Here is a 20,454-nt window from a genome sequence, read left to right on the forward strand (position 1 = left end):
AAATTATAAATAGTGTGTCCAAAAGGTAGATGATATGACTCTTTACGAATTGGATACATCTTTACATAAGGACCTATGAAGTAAAATTTAAAAAATTTTCTTATAAGTTAATTTCTGTTATCTCTTTCAAAAGTAAACCAAACAAGAACAGCTAGTAAAATGTATTTCTTGAAATAAAATGCAAATTTCACTCAAAGAGATGCCATTTTTATCCAGTAGGTGGCAGCAATGTTCCATCGGGAGAAGTTGGAAAACTGACAAAATACTAAACAAAGTTAGTAGAAAAACTTCCACAAAATAATTATTGTAGGTTTTAACAGTTCCTGGTTCACAGTAGTTTATAAAAATTACCATAATGTTTTCAATAATGCAACAAAAAAAATCTGAATTTACCATCAGTCTTTGCTCAAAACCTTGCATCAGTTTTTCAAGGTTATAATTATTTTAGTGGTCTACTAGACTTCTGTGAACTCAGCCTAAAACTGTGTTTGATGTTGGTTCAAGCTGAATATCTGACAGCCTGATAAGATTCTGAAATAGTCTGAAAAAGAAAACTAAGGCAAGAAAACAAGTAAAGTCTGAGTTCAAGGGAACAAAGGTAACTGGCAGTTAAACAAAAACTGTATTTTTATTCATTGTTTTCAATATTTAAGCAGATCGAGAAGAAATATGTTACATTGTTAAGTAATTATTTAAAAATCTATTAACTGTTTGGAGTCATTAGACCAATTTCTTCAGAAACCAAAGATGCGGGGGAACTAAATTCATTTTTGTGCTGCTGAGATAACGTCAGTGTTCTCTGTTTCTACTCAAAGCCGAATCAAAACAGAACAAAGGCTCAATCAAACTCCGTTTGCAGTCATACGCCAAAAACAGTCAAGTTGGAGACCCGAGAGACACTTTCTAAAGGAATTTGATTGCAGACAGTTTAAACTCAACTGATTGTCTAAACCATCAGTGCTGCCCTGTAGCTTTTCAACACATTAAAAAAAAACGTTCCAAATTAGAAAATATCTGATTGCAATCAGGAACAACAAGCAAGAATCATTAAGTTATTTAAAATAAATGATGTGGGTAAATTACTGATTTGACTGTCAGTCAAGTAACTTTGCATCAAGAACAACATAGGAAAGTTATTTCACTGTAAACATTATTAAATCATTACACGGCAGGTTCCATCAACAATGGTCATTTCAAACCAGTTGTACAAAACTCAATCCTTATTTGGATATTCTGCGGATACAATTTTGACTGCTGGGGCTTCTGGGATGGATTATCTGGAAGTCAATGTGCATCAATGGTTTTCATGACAAAGGAATCTATAAACTTTTGACCAAAGAAGGAAAAAAGTACCTCTCCAACCATCTTTTGATCTATTGTAAAAATCATTCTCAGTGATCTTTTAATCATGATTATGCAGTTTTTAGCCAAAATTAAAAAACCTGTTTTGTTTTCTAGGACATAGTTTCTACAGAGTGGCAGCAGTTCGTTGGAAAGTCGCCCCTGAGTTCTTAGCGGGACAGTTAGCGCAAACTAACCTCCCTTTTCCACTTTCCATTGCTAAGAGCCCTCTTACTACATACCCTCCCGCTAGCTTACAGCCCCTCACACCCCCTGCCTAGCATTACTGGTGCAAAGAAGTACATGGACATGGTCGTCTGCAAGTGGATGCATCAGAATGGAGCAGAGCAGCAACCTTGTGGCCACTGAGCGAATTTTCTACATTACAAATACAAACTTTATGAAACAGTATTTATTTCTTCTGCTCCTGATTCACAACAATAAAGAAATACTCAGAAAGGCAGTTTTGAGTTTAATTTTCTTTAAACATGTCCACAATAACGAGAAAATGCCACATAAAGGTTGAAAACACCAAAGTCCACTTTTCATTGGAGTGGCTCTTTAATTTTTTTAAAATACAGCAATACTGCAGACTTTAAAGCCCTCAATACTACAAACATTACAAACAAAAAAATCCAAAACTTAAGTACATTTCTTCTTCTCACTGTCAGAATGAAAAGAAAAGGAAGGCAGTAGAAAAGCTGGCATGCAAAAGAGAAGGAGGATAGGAATTTTGATCAAATGTATTTGGTGTCTTTTTTACTTTTCTAACAGTGTCCACTTTCTGATTGTGGTCGTACATCTATTACATGCAGCTTTGGTACACATTTGGTCCATAACTTGGTCTGCAGTTGTTTATTTATTTATTTTGCTCTTCAGTCCATCTCAGTTCTGCATGGAATTGCATAAAATCAAATGACAGAAGAAAAAAAAAAATCCCACCTTATCTCCTTTCACTCCGCTGCAGTCACATTTTCCACAGGATGCTCCACAACCCTGAAAATGAAGAATAACAAATTTTTAAGATGGCACTTTGACACCAATAAATAAATACATAAACAAACAAATAAATACATGTATTTGAACCACAAGGGGGCAGTAGAAAACCCCATTTGCAGCAGGAAGTTGTAACTGTAACCCTTGTGCTATCCTAGGCACTTTAACATTGGGAGTGGGGTCATCTAGACCCCACAAGACAGTGTGCTGAACCTTTTTTCTTCAATGATTTGTGATCTTCACTGGTGTCCATGGATTACATGAAATCTTTCCACCTTTATCCACCTTTGTCATGGTAGGGAGAACACGTCAAAGTAAGGGTGGGGTCATAGGATAGCCAAGGGTTAAAAGCATTAGCAATCATTTTGATCAGTGTTTCTGTCCATCTGAGAAGGCAAAACCAGCTCTGAAAGCCCTAAAAACCTGAATAGATGTGTCTTTGAACAAAAGTGAAAGGGTTTAAAAGTATAAAAGCAAACTATTTGGTTTTAGTTTGATATTTTTGGATTTTTAGTTGATTTAAAATTCAAAAAGATGCAGTCATATTTTCCTATGCATCAAAGAAACACCTATTTGTTAAAGTTCTTGCAAGCAGTAGCACATCATTGCAGCTGGTCTGGACCCTCCCACCCATCCACGACCCCCACCCTGCTTCCTCTCTACTGAGGTCTCCAGAGGCCGGAGCCTGGGAACTGGCTCTGCACTGTCTTGGCTCATTCCACTGCTCCTCTTTTCCTCTTCCCTCTCCTTCTCCCAGCTGTTGCTGGACTCACGTGTAAGGCTGCCGGCCAAAATCCTGTCAGATCCGCGGACTTGCCGTGCTGTCTTGGGAAGGGAGCCACGCTAACCCCGAATATTTCAGTCTGCCTCTCGTTCTCACACAAAATCAACAAATAGCTCCATAACTAATTGCAATCACCCTGTCTGACCTTTCAACCTTACATTCAGAACAGGTCATTCCTAATTTACTCCACATTAATCTCGACGCAGCCACTTATTACATTCCGAAATACCTGTTAGCTGAATCAGTATGTGGCTGTGTAAACCATGGGAAACCACGGCAACCGCAGTCCCAGGACTTACAGCAGATGCTCTTATTCTCCACTTATCCTTGCTGGTGTGGCCATCACATCATGAAATTTGACAATCCAGCCCTTTAAAAACACCTCCACCTCATACTTTGAACCCAAAGCGCTCCATACTGTTGCTGTTTTATTAGGTTTTTGTTCATGTCACTCTGGGAACACCTGCTTCAGATCAGATTAGTGTCATCATAGAAATACAAGGAAACAAATGTTGGCTTGGGGAAAAGATAGCATGTGGTTTTGATTATAGCTTGCTAAAAAGTCAGCTCCTGGAGCTGGATTAATAGGATTTTCTGCAACGACAAAAAAAGTTGAGGAATGGCAAAGCAAAGACCCTACAGGTTTGCATCTCAACCGAATCGCTAAAGTAATTCTCAGCTGCTCTGGGCTCCCGTATCCTTCCTTTTTCCTATCCATGTCTCAGACTTGTTCTTTGTGTCTTTTGTCACCCACCTTCAGACACAACTTAACCCCACAGACATTCCTGCGTGGTGGAGGGCGTGACCGGGGCACCTCACACCAACACACATCATAAAACCCCTCGCCTGTGATCTCTTTAGATCTCCAAAGAATCTGCAGGTAGATCAAATTCCTATTCCTTTGATTTTTTTTTTTCTTTTTCCTCTTCGACATCCGTTACGCCTCATCATAAACCCAAACAACAGATGGGAAAGATGGCAGGAGATCCACATGACATCTGCACAAAAAGTGTGTCTTGTTAATGACTCCTGTAACAACCGATCCTGGCTTGTGATCTCAGCCTCGCAAACCGGAGTGGATCGTATCATATATGGGTCTTCAGGTACACAGAGGGATGAGGGCTCTGATAGCACTTCTGTTTGTGTGCTGGATAAAGAGCTTTCTCACATACAGACAAGATTGTTCCATGGTAGGCAAAGATTAGAAAAAAGTGGCTGAAATACTTAACATCCTTTCAGTAAATAAAACATTTGTTCCATACTTTTAGTCCTACAGTTTGGATTCCTTTTTCCTGTTTTTTCTACAAAAATAAATGTTTCACTTCTGCTGTGTGCTTTCAAGTAGATGCTAAATTAAGTTGAGATAGTTAATTAAAGCAGTTTGATGGGTATTTGCATTCATTTGTTGATGTGCTCCCAAGAATTCATGGGGGGAAAAAGTCAAACAGGAGCAGCAAATCATTAAAAATCCATCCAGAAGAAGCATCACATTTACATGACCCTGCCATCTGACTATCATCTGACTATCAGATCAACTGAAATAAGACATTCTGAATCCTCTTTTCGCATTTAATGTTACTGAAATTGCAAATAAAATCTTTTTTTTTATCATTCTAACAGCCTGATCTTCTGCAGAACGACCTGATCACAGGGTGGTGACTAAACTGAGCCCCGAATCAGATCCAGTAAACCTCAGGGCCTGCACGTGTCCTGAGACAAATACTGAGGTCATTTCCAGACCGGGATCTCTCCAAACTGTGAAAATCTCTGCAATGTGTTAGGGCAGATTGCTTACATTTACTGGGCACTGCTCAAAACAGAGCCTTATCATAATTCAGTGTGTACATGTGAGTGTTTGGGACTGTTTACCGAAGATGGTTTGGAGGAGAAGACACAGACCTCTGAGGTAAGAGACATGAAGAAAGAAAGAAAAAACACAGAATGTGAAAGGGATAGCTGGTGCTAAATGTTAAATGCATGACATCAGACGAAATCTTCTCCTCAAAGACCTGATATTTCAACAACACCTGCCTGAAACCTCTGACATCAGTGGATTCTAAAGTCTGGAGCTGAGACGAGCTCAGGAAAAGCCAGATGTAAATATTGTTTGTGCTGGCGGAAGATGCCGGTGCAGAAATCCCGACGTGAGCTTAAACGCTCCAAAAGGTAAAACTGCTCTGAATGCTTTTGAGCTAAATAAAGCTGACCTCGGTATTTGGAGTAGCAGAGATTCAGCCCAAGTAAGCCAAGACGTCTCCGTGTTGGCAGCAGCGTGGTCTGTCTGTAGATTTAACAGATAGTAGAAAGGGGCTCCATCCATCACAATGGCAGCAAGATTCTCGCTTCCTTTAACGGGTAAAGACCTCCCACTGATGTCAGGATAAAAGCTTTGCAGGCTGACTGAGGAAAGCAGCAACTGTCAGGATCGGTTTCAACTTTCAGTAGTTTATCTTTTCACCTGACGCCCTGAACTGTGCTTAAGGTGAACCCACACAATGAAAAACCACATTCATTTGTAAAGAACAACACTTTGACTTCCTGCTTGATTAAAAATACAGTGACTGGAGCCAGGTCAGTTTACCAAGAGACCAGTAGGGGGCTTTTGGACCACACATGACCAGACTAACATTATTGTAAAAGAAATTATAAAGACATTTCCACTCTTTTAGCTTTATTCTTAAGCTTTTATTTGCTTTAATGATATAACTCCAATGGTAATTTCTAAATATTTTCCTTAATGTATTATACTTTAAAGACCCACTCCGATCATCTTTTGATCAATTGTAATTACGCTTCGGCCAATTTCAGCCTACATAAAAACAGCTGGGAGTTGTGGGCGGGACTGTTGGCGCCCCGCCCTCCCTTTTCTTCCTTGTTGCTGAGAGCTCTCTTGTTTACATTCCCTCCCACTAGCTTACAGCCCCTCACACCCCAACCAAACATTACCGTGGCAAAAAACAAAATGGTCAGCAATATTGGAGTTATTCAGTTGTAAAGTTTTGATCCAGATTCCATCTCAGATGAGGAAAACAGAGACATACATGGATCTATTTGTCTGCAAGTGGCTGCATCAGAATGGAGCGGAGCAGGAAGCTTGTAGCCCGACTAGTTTATTTTCTTCTTAACAAATACAGTTTTTTTTCCAACTGATTTTTTTCATCTGCTCCTGATTCACAACGATTTTAAAGGGAAATACCCAGAAATGCAATTTAAGCTTCATTTTTCAGATAAATGCTCTATATCAGTGTTTTTCAACCAGTGTGCCGCGGCACACTAGTGTGCCGTGGGAGATGGTCAAGTGTGCCGTGGAGAAATTGCCCTCATTAGCTGATTTAACAACATTTTCCATCTCCAGGATTTCAGCTCTCTGTTCATCCAAACAGGCCCTGATAAAACACTGAGTAGTTAGGAATATAAAAGATCCTAAAATACTTTTTCTTTGCGTTTATTTTATTTTATTAAAGACATTTTGATAAGAATGACGTTACCACGACTCAGCTGCAGCTCCGGCTGTATTTTGGAAAAGTCCCGTCCCTTTAACTGTCTCCACCAATCATTCTTGGGGAGCTTAATCACATGTCATCAGTCTGACCAATCAGAAGTGGTTAAAGTCTTCACTTCCTTGTCCCGATTTAGCTCGTAAAGTCGCTCAGTTCTAACAAAAATAGCAGCTAAAGCTCGTCTTTAGCGGTGTAGCTTTCCACAGAGTCCGGTATCAGACCGTGGAACAAGTGAACAAAACAATGAAGCTCTGAAAAGCGATCTCCGCCGGCCGTTTTATGCACTACATCTCCCATGATGCATTGGGTTGAGAGAGTGACAGCGCACAAGGAGATCTGTTGTTAAACGTCTTGAAACCAACGAACACACTTCAAACTGTTTTTAAATCTTCTAACTTAACTTTTATTGCATCTTTTAGAAAAAAACAGCTGCAGTTTCCAGCTTTTTCTGCAACAATTATCTCAAAAATGCATGTGAGACTGTGGAGGGAGGGGCTGTAGATCAATACAGACTGAGTTTCTCCTTTTTTAAAACTTTTTGGATGCTGGTGTGCCGCGGGATTTTTTTTAAGGTTAAAGTGTGCCGTGGCTCAGAAAAGGTTGAAAAACACTGCTCTATATAAATAAAATAATGCCACAACATTTTGTTTTAAACACCAAAAACACTAATTTCATTAAAGTGGGTTTTTAAAGATTCCCTTTTACACAAGTTTTGGTCTTTTTATTAAAACATAAAAGTAAACATTCTTAGATTTTTTGGGCAGTTCCTGTCAGGCTTTGTCCCTCCCATTTGCCCATTTTTGGAAATACTTCTTGGCGTCACATGCAGCAAAGATGGCGATGAACACAGACATGAAAAACTGACTTCAAATGCTTTTAATACACATAAATGGGTCAATTAACACCCACTTTGTCCATCTGTTTCAGTTATAAGCAATTTTATTTCCTGCAATTTAACATTTTGAATAACTGTTTTCTGTTTTCCAGGAAAATGATCATTATTAACTCTTTATTGTGTGATGACCAAGGTTCTGCTTTCTCTTTGATGGGACTCGTTTATTTTTCAGTCAATAATAAAGATTTTTTTTTAACATTGAGCTCATTTATCATACCTTAAGACCTGAGCTCTCTGAATGTTGGTGTACTTCAAAGACATTTTGGATCACTTTAGATTTTTGTTGTGGGGAAATTTTGATTTTGGAAAATCCAGAGTCAACATGAGGCTATATTTTACTAGAATTTACTTTGAAAGTACAATTGGAATGATAGTCATTGTGTAACGACTAGTATAAGGAAAAATCCATATTACATCCTAACCTGAAAAATTCTGATATCCCCGGGGTCCTTTATTATATTATTTTATTTAACCTTTATTTATCCAAGGAAGAACAATACTCCTAGTTTCAACAGTGGTCTGGGAAAAGATGAGAACTTTGAGAAAGGGAAAGAAAGGGGTAAACTGACAAACGTGTCTGCAATAACACAAGAAAGTCTTTTTGACAAGAAACAATTGTCTTTAACATTAATCAATAATAGAACACCAGCAGATGCAGAAAGCCAACAATCAAACTAAAAAAAAAAGTTTGCACAAAGATTTTGAGCTCAATCTTTGACCCCTGATGGACACATTTGACACATATCACTAAGAAACAAAACCAACTTCCAGAACAAAATTGAGACTAACAATTCACCTTTAACTCAACCAACTTCCTGCTGCACTGGAATCACAGGGATGCCACATGTTTCTGATGCCTTTAGCAGACATAAAGAGGCCTGGACAGGCGGATGCACTTGCACAACATTCTTTCTAATCTATCTAAAAATAGATGTTTGTTAAAATCAAATTAAACTAATGGCAACTGCCATAAAATAAACAAAAAATATGAAAAAAATGTGTTTCTATTCATTTTAAACTGTCATTTGTAAACATGTCTTTTTGTAATGCGGATGCCATTTTTTCAGTCTGCACTGCCAGTTGCTTCATGGAGCGCTGAAGTCCAACGGCTGCAGCTGTTTCACTGCACCTCTGTCTCCATGTTAAGGGCGGCTGGCGTTGCCCAAACATCTGGTCAATGTTATTGACAAGCTGTTCTTTGAAAACCGCATCACATTCCTGGCAAATTCTGCACGTCATAACTCCCACCGCTGCTGAAGTATTTTACAAACCTCTGGGGTTTCCTGGTGGGGCTCTACGTTAAAATGAGGAAAGTTTAGCCATTTCACAACCATCCTTTCTTTTAATCTACCAACGTCAAACATAGTCAAGTAACACTTAAACTTAAGTCTAGAGGGGGGAAAAAATGATAAGTCTGACAGTGCGACTTCAAGCGTTTCAGTTGATGCATCTCACATTGAAAATGTAACTAATCTTCTTGCTGATGAGCAGAAAGTTTTCCCTTTATAATTATATTAATGTTGCTGATGAATCAGCAGATGCTGAGCATGATTTGCATGCTTGGCTGCAAGTTTTCCTCTCTAGAGTTCAGTTTAGAAAGTGGCACGCCAGCTCCAGCTTTGCCAGCCCATGTCAGCCATGTTCTTGCATCACATAGTTTTATGTCTAATTTTTGCTCCATGTTCTGGGCGTTTGGCAGTCTGGCTTATCGTGGCGGCTCATCTAATTACCCTTAATGACATCCGATGAGACTCAAGCCTTGTATCCCAACAGTAAATATTGTGCAGCATTGTTAAGTTATTAACATGCTGTTGAACTTTCACACAAACACTGAAGTCTTCTTGTGTGGAGTTATGAAGTTATGCAACCTTTTTTTTGAGTCATATTTCCTTTAAAACTCAAGAACAGGCAGAAATCAAACAGGGTCCTCCTCCTGTACGTGTTTAATCTGCGTCAGTCACCCGTAAAGTCCCAAACAGTGGTGAAATACAGATAATAGCCACCATAAGGGGAAAATTAGGACAGCTCTGCCTCATAAAACGTCCTTGGCAGCCCTTTACAGTGCTGTGAGACAATAGCTTGTAATGCGAAACTGGAAAAAGCAGCTGATATCACTCCGCTGAATCATTCTTCTTCAGTTTATCCATTTCTGCTCCTCTGTGGTTTCAGAGCTGTTTTTATTTGAAGTAAACAAGAGCATGGAGTTCCCGCTCACAACAAACACAGTGTTCTCACGACAGCTATACACACGAGGACAAAATAAAATAAACCGAAGGCAATCGATCGCTCTGCTCGCTGACATTCCTGGCCTTCTCTGGTTCAGAAGGTGACAGAATAACCGAGGAGGAGGGGGGATTTTCAGACCGAATGCCATACTTGGAAGACAAGGCTGCGGGTGCACAGTGCTCCATAAACAATCATGCATGAGTGACGGTGGGCTGCACGTGCACAAACCAGAGCTGTTTGATGTCAACTGTCATTGATTTAGTAAAACAGACAAAGTTAACATAAACGGATGCACTGAGGCTTTGAATGTGCGACATGAGGCTTTAGATGATCACCAGTATCCCTGCAGATTGAGCTCTAGGTCTAACAAAGCAATGAGTAAGAATCCAAACAAATAGCTCAAAGTGGCTATCAAGTTCTAGAAAATGGCCTTCCTTCTTAGTTTGGATATGGTTTTGTGGCTTCTGAAAACAAAACTTATCTTTATTCTTAGATAAACTTAGAAAAAGTAAAAAGATTAAACAAAGTTGTAAACAAAAGTTTCGTATAAAAATAAAAACACAACTATTTCTTTACAATTGACTTAAAGCATTTCCTCGACATAAATTACTTTGTTTATTTTTAAAAGTCAAAAGTTTACTTAGATGTGAGTGATATTTTGTATAATTGCTACACATTTGCTAAATACTCCTGGAAGAACTCAAAGTCTGGTTACATTTGGATTTTTTGCATTTCCAGTGGGCACTACAGCTGTCACTTTGCTGCTAAGTCACATTTTGACAATTTTAGATTTGGAAGCATTTTAAAAAGTTCTATTCGACACATGGAAACATTGGGAACGACATATTCACGTTTGTTTGGTGAACTAGTCTATCCTGGAGATAATAAGCCCTGAAACATTCATCAAGTTATTTTGTTCAGGTGAAGAAGCAACAGGGAAGAACTTGTCTTTGTGACAAAGTTAGTTCTGTCTGTTAGAAAAGAAACAAAATTGCCTTTAAAGCTATGAAAATAAAAGCTGCAAATCCTTTTTTACCAACGTAAAGAATGCCTTGTTGCCAAAAAGACGATAAACTGAGCCAAAGTCATGACATCAGCAGGTTCAGGTTGTTATTTTTCTCAGCATATTTTGAAATATTTACACACCAGCTAAGCAGAAAAAAACAAAGCCCAAGTAGCAATAGGCTGTGGGTGTATGAAGGAAAAAAAAACAGAGGCAAGGTGTAGTAAAAATTTATGGACCACGAAGAGCTCAGACCAACATGATGTAAGGCATGTTCTGCCTGCAGGCAGGAGGTTTTCACATACGGCACTGAAACAGATTGGGCCTTCTGTAACCCAAAGCAGATGCATCTGCTGTTCTCACACACAAACACACACATGGTTCATACCAAACCAAATTGAAAACACACACCAATTGCAAAGGGTATAAACAAAATGGATTCCAGGCGTTGGGAGAGTCTCTGAAAGTTGGAAAAATGAATAATCTTGAGGAAACGTACAAAATAGCTCTTTTGGGACAATTGGGATCATGTTATGGAGATTTGAACTCAGTGTGTTTCCAACACAAGAGTGGACCTTGGTAATGTTAGCTGTCATCAGATGGAGGCCAATTGACTGCTGAGTGTTGGGTTCCTATACAGCTAAAAAACAACATTTACACGCATTTCAACGTTGAGGACATCGTATGACCAACGTTCAGCAGCTTCCCAAGCAGAAGTCCACTGTAATTTCATTAGATTAGCCTGACCGCATGTGGGCCAAGTTAAAAACCCGACTCATCCCTCTGGGATGGCAGATTTCCCTCAAGCACACACTGACGTACCGTGTTAGCACCCGGGTGCACTGATTATTTACACAGCTGAACGATTTCAGCTGCAGGATGGTGTTCTTTGCTCACCGTTCAAAAAGAATCAATCAAGACAAACTTCAGTCAGAGAGACCTGGAGGAAAAAATAGAACACAATGATATAACCTTAACTTTTGGGATTGCTGTTTTTTTACTAAACTATTTTTGGTATTTTTGTTTGGAATGTTGCAGGCCACCACGTTGGAGAAAGATGTTATCAGCAAGCAGTGATCTGCATGAAATCAAACGTGAGACCATGCACTTTTATTGAGGTTTCTGATTGGTCGGTTTATAACTTGAATAACTTGCACTACAGAAATAGATGTCATAAAAACAAAACTGTGATAATCAAGAACATGTTTGAGATCAGGGCAAGAATGGTTATTCTGAAAAATATAATGACTGTTTACTTCTCAAAAGAAGTCTATGGGATCTTGGCTTCTTGGAACCAGTGGGTACTTCCTGTTTGGGACGCGAAGGGGAGGAGTCACCCAGTTCAGTTTTTTTATATACAATGAGTTAAACACACCATCCATAAACACATCATCCATAAGAGGACGTTAAAAATGCAAATGTAACAATGTTTAGGCAAACACACAGACTCTTCAATCACATAACCAAATGACAAAGGTAACTTTTCAGCATGTTCAGCTGTCCTTATGTCACAGTGAAACAGCTTTTCCAAAGATGGTTTGGCAGAGAGTTTTACGCCGGATGTCGTCGTTTCTGATATAATCCTGTGTTTTATTCATGCTGGGGTCCATAAGGGTTCCCTTTTGTAGCCCCCTAGTGACTACATAGTTAGACTTGTCTAGTGTGGGTCTTGCCCAAGGACCCACACTGGACGTAGCTCATTGCACACCCTAGGAATCGAACTCTGATTTCCTATGTTTCCCTGCGCTTCAATAACAGCTATCCTGTCACTACTAAAGGTAACTGGACTAAAAGGCCAAACACACTAATGAATGTTTCCTGATAATTATACAAATGGACAAAAACACAAACTCCCATGATGCATCCCATCTAATGCTAACCTTTCAAAGCTTTTTCCTTACACATTGTCAATGACATGATTTCTACTACATGTGTGATCAGTGATAACAAATGTTCCCACCCTTACATTTTCCATGTGCTACCTTACTGCTCTAGGCAGACAGCTCCTTCCAAACATGGAAGTGGAACAACCTGGCCATGTCAGTGTTCACTGATGTAACTTGATATTGTTGATAAAAATTGGAGAAAAAAAAAACATTCTTTCATTCCAAAACTTGGATTATCTGCCTGAAATCAAATTAGGTCTTTGGGGCTTCCAGAAAATTTAAAACAACAATACTGGTGAGATAACACAAGCTAATTGGTCAGAAAATCGGCATCCTGTTGCCAACGGCCTTGTGACCCCCACAAGAGGTCATCGTGTTGACCTTCCACCTTTTTCCAGGCCATCAGAAGGGATTTAGATCTTAGTCATTGAGTTTTTGAACTAAAGATTGAGGTGATAGCTTGTCTCTGGGCTTTTAAGTATGTGCATGTGGAAAAAATGCTGCCTTGTTAACAAATTTAGACAGACTGCTGATAATCTGACGGTTCATGGGGGGCATCTCCAGTTGTAGTCTTTGTACATACAGCAATTTAGTACCTTTTTTTATAAACTTAAAATTAAACTAATTGTTACACTTTCTTGCATTCTAATCAGATAGAAAGAGAAAAAGCTACTGGTATATTTTTTCCTATTTCCAGGTGATGAAGAGTCACTGAAGGCAACTATTACTTAGTTAATGGTAATTTTATTTCAGCAAAAACCATTTGACTTTGCGTGCACTTCAACTCGTCCACTGGCTCCTGCGTAAAAGTGCACCAGTTTGCCACCGGATACAGGTTTGAGGAAGCCATTCTTTCAGTGAGGAGGAAGGCCTCTTCCTTGCCTTTTATGCGCACAAAGACAAGAAAAGGCTGGGTCACTTTGGCATCTCTCAAGAGTGCTCCAGTATCGGGGAATAACCAACACTCATGAGGACAAGGGGTGACCTCTCTGACTCAAGGGGTGACTCGAAACTTCCAGTCTGGAAGTTTCTCATACAAATCGAACACATTGTATATAAAACAGCGAAACAAGTAGTTTAACCTGGCATGCTGGGGAGTTAAACAAGACTGAAAGTGAAAGCTGCAGAGATTATTTGAAGCTGTGCATGAAGAGAATGTCTTTCAACAAGCTGATTTGCAAAGATGTTACAGGACAGACATGTTTGTTTACAGATTCTCTATCAACTTTGGTAAATAACAGGAGACACTTCTGCAATTATTTCAATATTTCTTGTGGCGTCACTTTCTAAATGTGCAGCTGATCACTAGATAGCTATTGCAGATCTTTGTTGTAGCTGGAGCTGTCGCAGCATCCTACATAATTTAAGATGACAAAGCATCTTGAAACTAAGCCATTTCAGCTACGGACACACATTGTATTTAGTGTCCATTATTGAACAGAGATACAGTTCATGGTGTTCGAGCTTGACAATCAGAAAAGGTCTTCTTCTTCCTCCTCTTTTTAATTTTCTACTGTTTACTAGCGCATGTCCACCACCTACAGTTGGAAGAGTGACTCAGTGTCATAGAATTCTAGCCAGGCAAAAAACACAAATATTTATTTTTCTCCTTCATGATCAATTTTCAATCGGTTGGCACTTCCGTGAAGTAACGCCACGTGAAAGAACCGCCATCCATACGTAACTACCAAATCTAAGTCCTTGATTGGTCAAAGTTTGACCTGCTTATGTTTTAATGCGCGTTTAATGGCCACACGTTTAGCGTTCAGAATGCCTGTTTACGCAAATTTACCTAGACTTTTCATTGGAAGTGGCCGCTTTAACGATGGCTGTATGAATTTTTTTATGTTTTTTGAGGGGAAGCATGTGCTAAATGAAGTGAGCTAAATACATTTGCAATGCACAATTACCCAACAGGTTGATGTGTGATGGTTTACGTTAGCTTTTAACCAGATTTTGACCTTGTAGTAACCTGATTCACAACAAAAAAATAATACATTTGCTGTAAACAAAATGTTAAAGCAGCTCTTTAAGCTAAACACTAAACCTGACTCTGACTGTCCGACCTTTTCCTTAAATTTTATCATATATTTTGGATCTACTTTATTGATTTGTCTTTTTTTTGGCAAATTAATCAAAGCAGTGCTAGTGTTTTTTAGATTTTCTTTCCCTATCTACTGCCAGATCTGGATCAGGTGTGTTCATGTACAGAAGCAGAGTACGCAGAGGTATGTGAAATTAGGCAGGACAGTTGGCCTTGGGACCTGGAGTTTGACAGCCTTCATCTAGATGAAAGGTCCAACAGAGTCCTGAAATTATTAAGATTTATACCTGTTTTTAAAACATGTACAGAGTTGAGTTCCATTTTAAAAACTAATAAGTTCTAAAAACCCCAGTATGGGATTTAAAGAGGAAAACAAATCCATCTCTTTCTTGTTCTCACTCAAAAAGGGAAATTTAGCTGGTTATTCATGCAAAGAAAACCTGTTTTCAACAATGACTCCATCAGGGAGCTGACAATTAATGTCTGTGTGTCTGAGTTTCTGTTTCTCGTTATTTAAGCACAGAGTTTTAAACTCTCACATGCCATTTATCCTCTCAGAGGAAACAACCCCCCTGAAAGTTTGCATCTAGCTCCGTAATACAATGGGCTTTATAGGATACAGATAAGAATGAGAATGTCCGGAAACTGTATAAGACAAGAGAAAGAAAGCTTTTGTGTTTAACTTCACAAACCAACATACATGGAAAAGGATTTCTAAGTGAACTCTTTAGCCCCGGGCCATAGACTTTAGCTGATAGGACATAAAACACAGAGCTGCTCTGTGCTGGCCTCCAGTTTCCATACCAGACCTTATCTACATCACCACCACATCTGATGTACATTCACATACTTCACAGGCTCTTAAAGTGAAATTATCTACAATATTTTGACCAACTATTCAATTTACTCTTCTTCTGATGTGCACTTTTATGAGACCAGCGTGCCTAGGTAAACAAATCAATACTACTCATTAGGACTCACAGTATGAAGTATTCTCTGTAGTAAAAGAAAGTAGAAGAGAACACCACAAGACCAAAAACTAGAAAAAGCTGAATAAAGCATCTGGTCTGACAGGAAAAATATTCATGGAGTCCAGCTGGATCCCACTCATACCCTGCTGTTCACATCAACCCTTCAGGTCCTTTCTACCTGAAAAGACAGACTACGTCTTGTGAAGTTATGACGAGATGATGATGTGAAGCGCAGATGGAACCCTCCACTCCTGCCTGCCCACTATGAAGATGTGCAACTGATAAAACAAGACAAGCCTCTATTGATCCAAAACACTGACTTGTTGGGAAGCTGCATGCTATCGTGCACAAACTACACAAAGTACATGACGCATCTTTCTGCCAAAACAGATAAAGAGAATTCAAAGTGTGCTTAAGGTCTCACCATTTAAACCTTGCAATTTAATCTTTTTACATAGGTTCATGCTAAATTGGTTTTTGCTTTCAACAGAAGCTTATTTTTTGAGTTTTTTTATGTATGTTCAAGCACTAGAGCATAGAGACTCTTAAAGACCTACTCTGAACTACCGGTACTTATTGGTGTTTATAACTTGTTATGGTGACATTTTTCTAATGATGGAAGGACATGTATAATGAAAATTAAGCTCTGAGTATTTTTTTATTGAAGTCATTCTAAATCAGGAGCAGACGAAAGAAAATCTGTTTGAAAAAGAGCTTATTTGTAAAGTAGAGAAAACCCAAGCTCCCTGCTCCAAGCTCTTAGCAACGGGAAGAGATGAACTGTCACTCTGCAGAAACTATGTCCTAGAAAACTACACAAGTTTTTTTTTTTATTTGCCTAAAAATGGCATAATCATAATTAAAAGATGACTGGGAAGGGTTTTAAAATAGATCAAAAGATGATTGTAGTGGGACTTAAGTGTGTGACTGCAGAGGAGGAAAGATCAGGTTTTCAGACAGGAAATGAGATGCATCTGCTGCACGATCCCGACTGCCTGAGTCACGTCTCCCAGCAGTTCTCTCATCTTGTCAGTCACTTGCAACATTTCTTTAATCCAAGATTTCTTCTTTGGTTGGATCAAAGCAGAACTTCCCACAGATTTCTATCATATCCGATAAAAAATGATCAACGCTGAGATAAACAAAGTCGTTGAAGAAATGTTCAGCCAAAATGGAAACATGTCGTGATGAATTCATTAGACTGAGTCACCATATGTTGATCATATTTGCTTCAAAAAAAAAAAAGTTAAAAAAAAAAGATAAACTGTCTTGATTGTTCTTATAATGATTGTTGATTGTTATAATGTTATAAAAATATACAAATTTTATGTTTTTAAATTCAAAGAAAAGTATAAAATAATCCAAAAATTAAAGTTCTTTTGTTTCCAGTGTCCTTCTTTTATGGAGTCTCGATTTCCTAACACACACAATAATAGCCAAATTAGCTTTTAGTGATATCTTGCGGTTCATATTGCAATCTTTTGGCAATTTGACTCTTTGCAGGTTTTGCATGATGCAGCTGTAGTTCAACAAACAGCATCTGTCTGAATCATCTGAAGATGATAAGTTCAGTATCCTCTGCTGTCGTTCTGTGAAATTTGAGCGAACTTTCACCATCAATAAAAGAAAATGTAATATATTTCGCTTCAGTTTGGTCCTTTATTGCTGCACTACAACTTGCTGACAACAACTGCCTTTTTATAAAGTTCCAGTTTTGGCATCCAAGTCTCTGGTTCCCCCCCAATGCATGTGTGTTTTTGGCCTGACTCCTTTTCTTTGAGGTGACAGAGCTAAGCCAAACTTCTGGGAAGCTCAAGACGTTTCTATGAAACTGCAAGCATTCAAGGTTTTGTTCCAGCTGTCGAACACGCATAACCGACATAAATGTGAGGTCTGCCACAATGATTAAGCTCGTTAATACTGCCGCAAACCATTTTAAATGGGTACAGCAAGAGTTCATGCATTTTAAGGAAAACAGTTTGTGTTGCAGTTTAATTGTAAATACTAAACTAACCTCAGACCTTTAACATGTATGGATGGAGTTATAATAAAAATAATAATATTTGGATCATGCAAATCAGCTATAACTTTGTAGTTTTAAATGTCCATGTTAGTGATCTGCAGGGACCTTTCAATAAAAAATTTAAAAAAAAAAATCTTAGATATTAAAAGACATTTTTAATAGTAGATCCTCCCAGATCTTCCTAATCCTATGATCTGCATATCCATTAAAATTTAACTTTTAATACATTCAACTGAGCAAAAATCTGTACCCATGAAAAGATCTCTCCTGACCCTAGCTTTTGTTTCTCAGAGTTAAACCCATTTCAGGTCTTCTTGGAAGACATGTTTGAATCCTGAAGAACTAGGACCACATGTCTATATTCCGATATTAACATGTTTCTTTTATCCATGCACCTAAACACCATTATATCCCCACCACCGTGCTTTCCAGTGCAAAAAGGTGTTTCCATGATGCAAACATCAAATTTTCATCTCCTGTCAAAGCAGCATTGGTTTGCTCCAACAGCTTAAGTTCGGTGGCATTAGTCCAAGACCTAAAATAACTAATGAAAATAACTAATCTCTATGATTAAAGTTTTAATGGACAAGCTTTACTTAGGGAACTGAACCTTTACAAATGCCTAAAACCAGTTCTAGATCAAACATCTAGGATTCTGGTTCCCCGGAGCTTCAGAAATCAAATTTTTTCAATCGCATCCGGGTTTGTTTTGCCAAAATTCAACCCTTAAGTTTAAACATCTAACATTTTAATTGCTCAACAATGATTATAGAGAACCAAATTCCTTTTATGACAATCATTTTCAACAAATTTTGAGTTGAATAAACTTGATATTTAAGTTCATTCTGGAAGATGTCAATTTTGATCTGAAAAGTCTGTGTTTCAGACATTACCCTTTCAATGTACAAGTTTAAAGTAAAGAGTTTTTAGAACTAAAGTGCCCAACATGCCAATCATGATGGACCGGAAAGTGTATGTAGATTGAGAGCCATCAAACCAATTGACCATCTTCTGATTCATACGTCTTTGCACACGTGTGTTCCCATCAAACTAAGTGTCACTCTCTCCGCTAGCAGAAAGGTTAGTTAGAAAGGTGTGATTGTTCAGCGTCAGACTCCTAACTGTGGATGCAGCTTCTAATTTGCTTTGTTTTGGCCTGTGGACGGTATCTCAATAAGAACCACAAACAGAATGCGCACGGAACGTTTCTGTTGTCTGCACACTGTGCGGTGAGTTGACAACGAGGAACTCACAGGTCCAATTCAACAAGCTGTAGAACGAAAAATGACAGAACTTTTGTCATGTTTTAATCTTACATACTCTGAAAAAATATATAACTTTAATTCACATTTGAATCTGTTTTATCAAAATAAGTCTGTGTTTTTAAGTACATAAATATGTAAATTCAAAATATTATTTTGTGATATCTTATTGTGTGCATACATATAGGTAGATCTTTTGGAGCAGGTCGTTGCATGCCGAAAAAGTGTGGGCACCCCTTATTAGCAGTAATGGGAAATGGGTATTTTGTTTATAAGTATCAACAGTCTTTTAGTTTTTCTTTAAAATCTTGATAGAACATCTTATTTTATTGTAATTTCTTTTTGTACTTTCCACATGCATTGCATTGAAGAGCTGCAAAGAAAGAAGCAGTCCAAGGCAGACATCCTCAGGTTCTGAAGTGCAGAGTTGTGAGGTTACACAAACACAGACTCTCAAAATGTAACCAATCTTCTCAATGGTGTCTTGGTTTTCTGGAAAAGGTTTATCAAACATAATCATAATAGTGCATTCTGTGGAAACCTTGGCAAAATGCTGCCCTTCAGTCTTCCATCTGTCAATTGTTTGTACAATCACACTCCGAGACAGAAGCCTTCCAAACAGGAACAGCTGCAGGAAACTGCAGCCAAGAATTATCCAAGAACAGCCATTAATCTCATGAAACTGTGGCCACAGTCTTGCACTCTGTGGGCTGGGCAGTTTGGCAACAGTAGATGGAAGTTCATGTTGAGGACCAGAGATTGAGACTAAAAGATTTGCTACGGGGCATCATCACTGGCTCCGTCACACATTCCTCCATTTCTGGGTCCAGCCATCTTTTCCTCCCCTGCTTCACCTCCTCAGGCAACCTTTCCTTCCATCAATCTCCACCTCCCATCAACGCGTATATCCTTTACACAGCTTCAGTGCAAACCACAATTGACTTTTATGACTCACTAATTTCACTGTGAAATGGCTAACCAGTCTCAGGGGAAACGGAGTGGGGAAAATATGAGCATGTGACAGAACAAGTGTGAAAAAGGAAGCTGCAGCTGTGACAAATCTCAATGAACGCATCCTATCCGGGGACAAGGGTCAGACCATGGGGAAATCAGACACATTGTTGAACAAGACGACTCCTTTCATGGCAAAGGAGCCCAAGATGGAACAGCAGCGGAGTGACAAGGTCGTGGGAGAGTAATCTTTTCTACCTGGAGTCGCCTGACAAAATAGGAGACACAATGATAACTCTTCCAAACGTTGGAATTTTTACAACAGGCAGGTTGCTGCTCCCAGCGTGTGCTGCTTGGTTGGTGGTCAGTCACAGTGACACATTCAGCTGTTGTCTTAGTGGGGGATGTCTACAAGACTGGGCTTAGTCAAAACAGCAAGGAGTCCTGTAGGCACTTGGAAGCATGGGGTGTTCAGCATGACATCTACAGTATGTGAAGCTGCTTCCTACATTCATTCTGAGGTTGGGATGGTCCTCCCTGCGATGTCCTGGAACAGCTTAACCCAGCCAGGA

At 38.9% G+C, this 20,454-nt stretch overlaps 1 protein-coding gene across 2 annotated transcripts in view; it reads right to left on the reverse strand.

Annotated features, from left to right (window-relative positions):
• col4a1 (collagen, type IV, alpha 1) overlaps positions 1–20,454 on the reverse strand; it is a 64,621-nt gene that overhangs the window by 27,577 nt on the left and 16,590 nt on the right. For both annotated transcript variants that reach the window (XM_078939007.1, NM_001177472.1), the window contains 1 exon segment: positions 2,284–2,337. In XM_078939007.1, the coding sequence (XP_078795133.1) occupies positions 2,284–2,337 (54 nt within the window).

Source organism: Oryzias latipes, chromosome 21 (genome assembly GCF_053564925.1).
Source record: "Oryzias latipes strain Hd-rR chromosome 21, Olatipes_Hd-rR_3.1".
NCBI classification, from domain to species: domain Eukaryota; kingdom Metazoa; phylum Chordata; class Actinopteri; order Beloniformes; family Adrianichthyidae; genus Oryzias; species Oryzias latipes.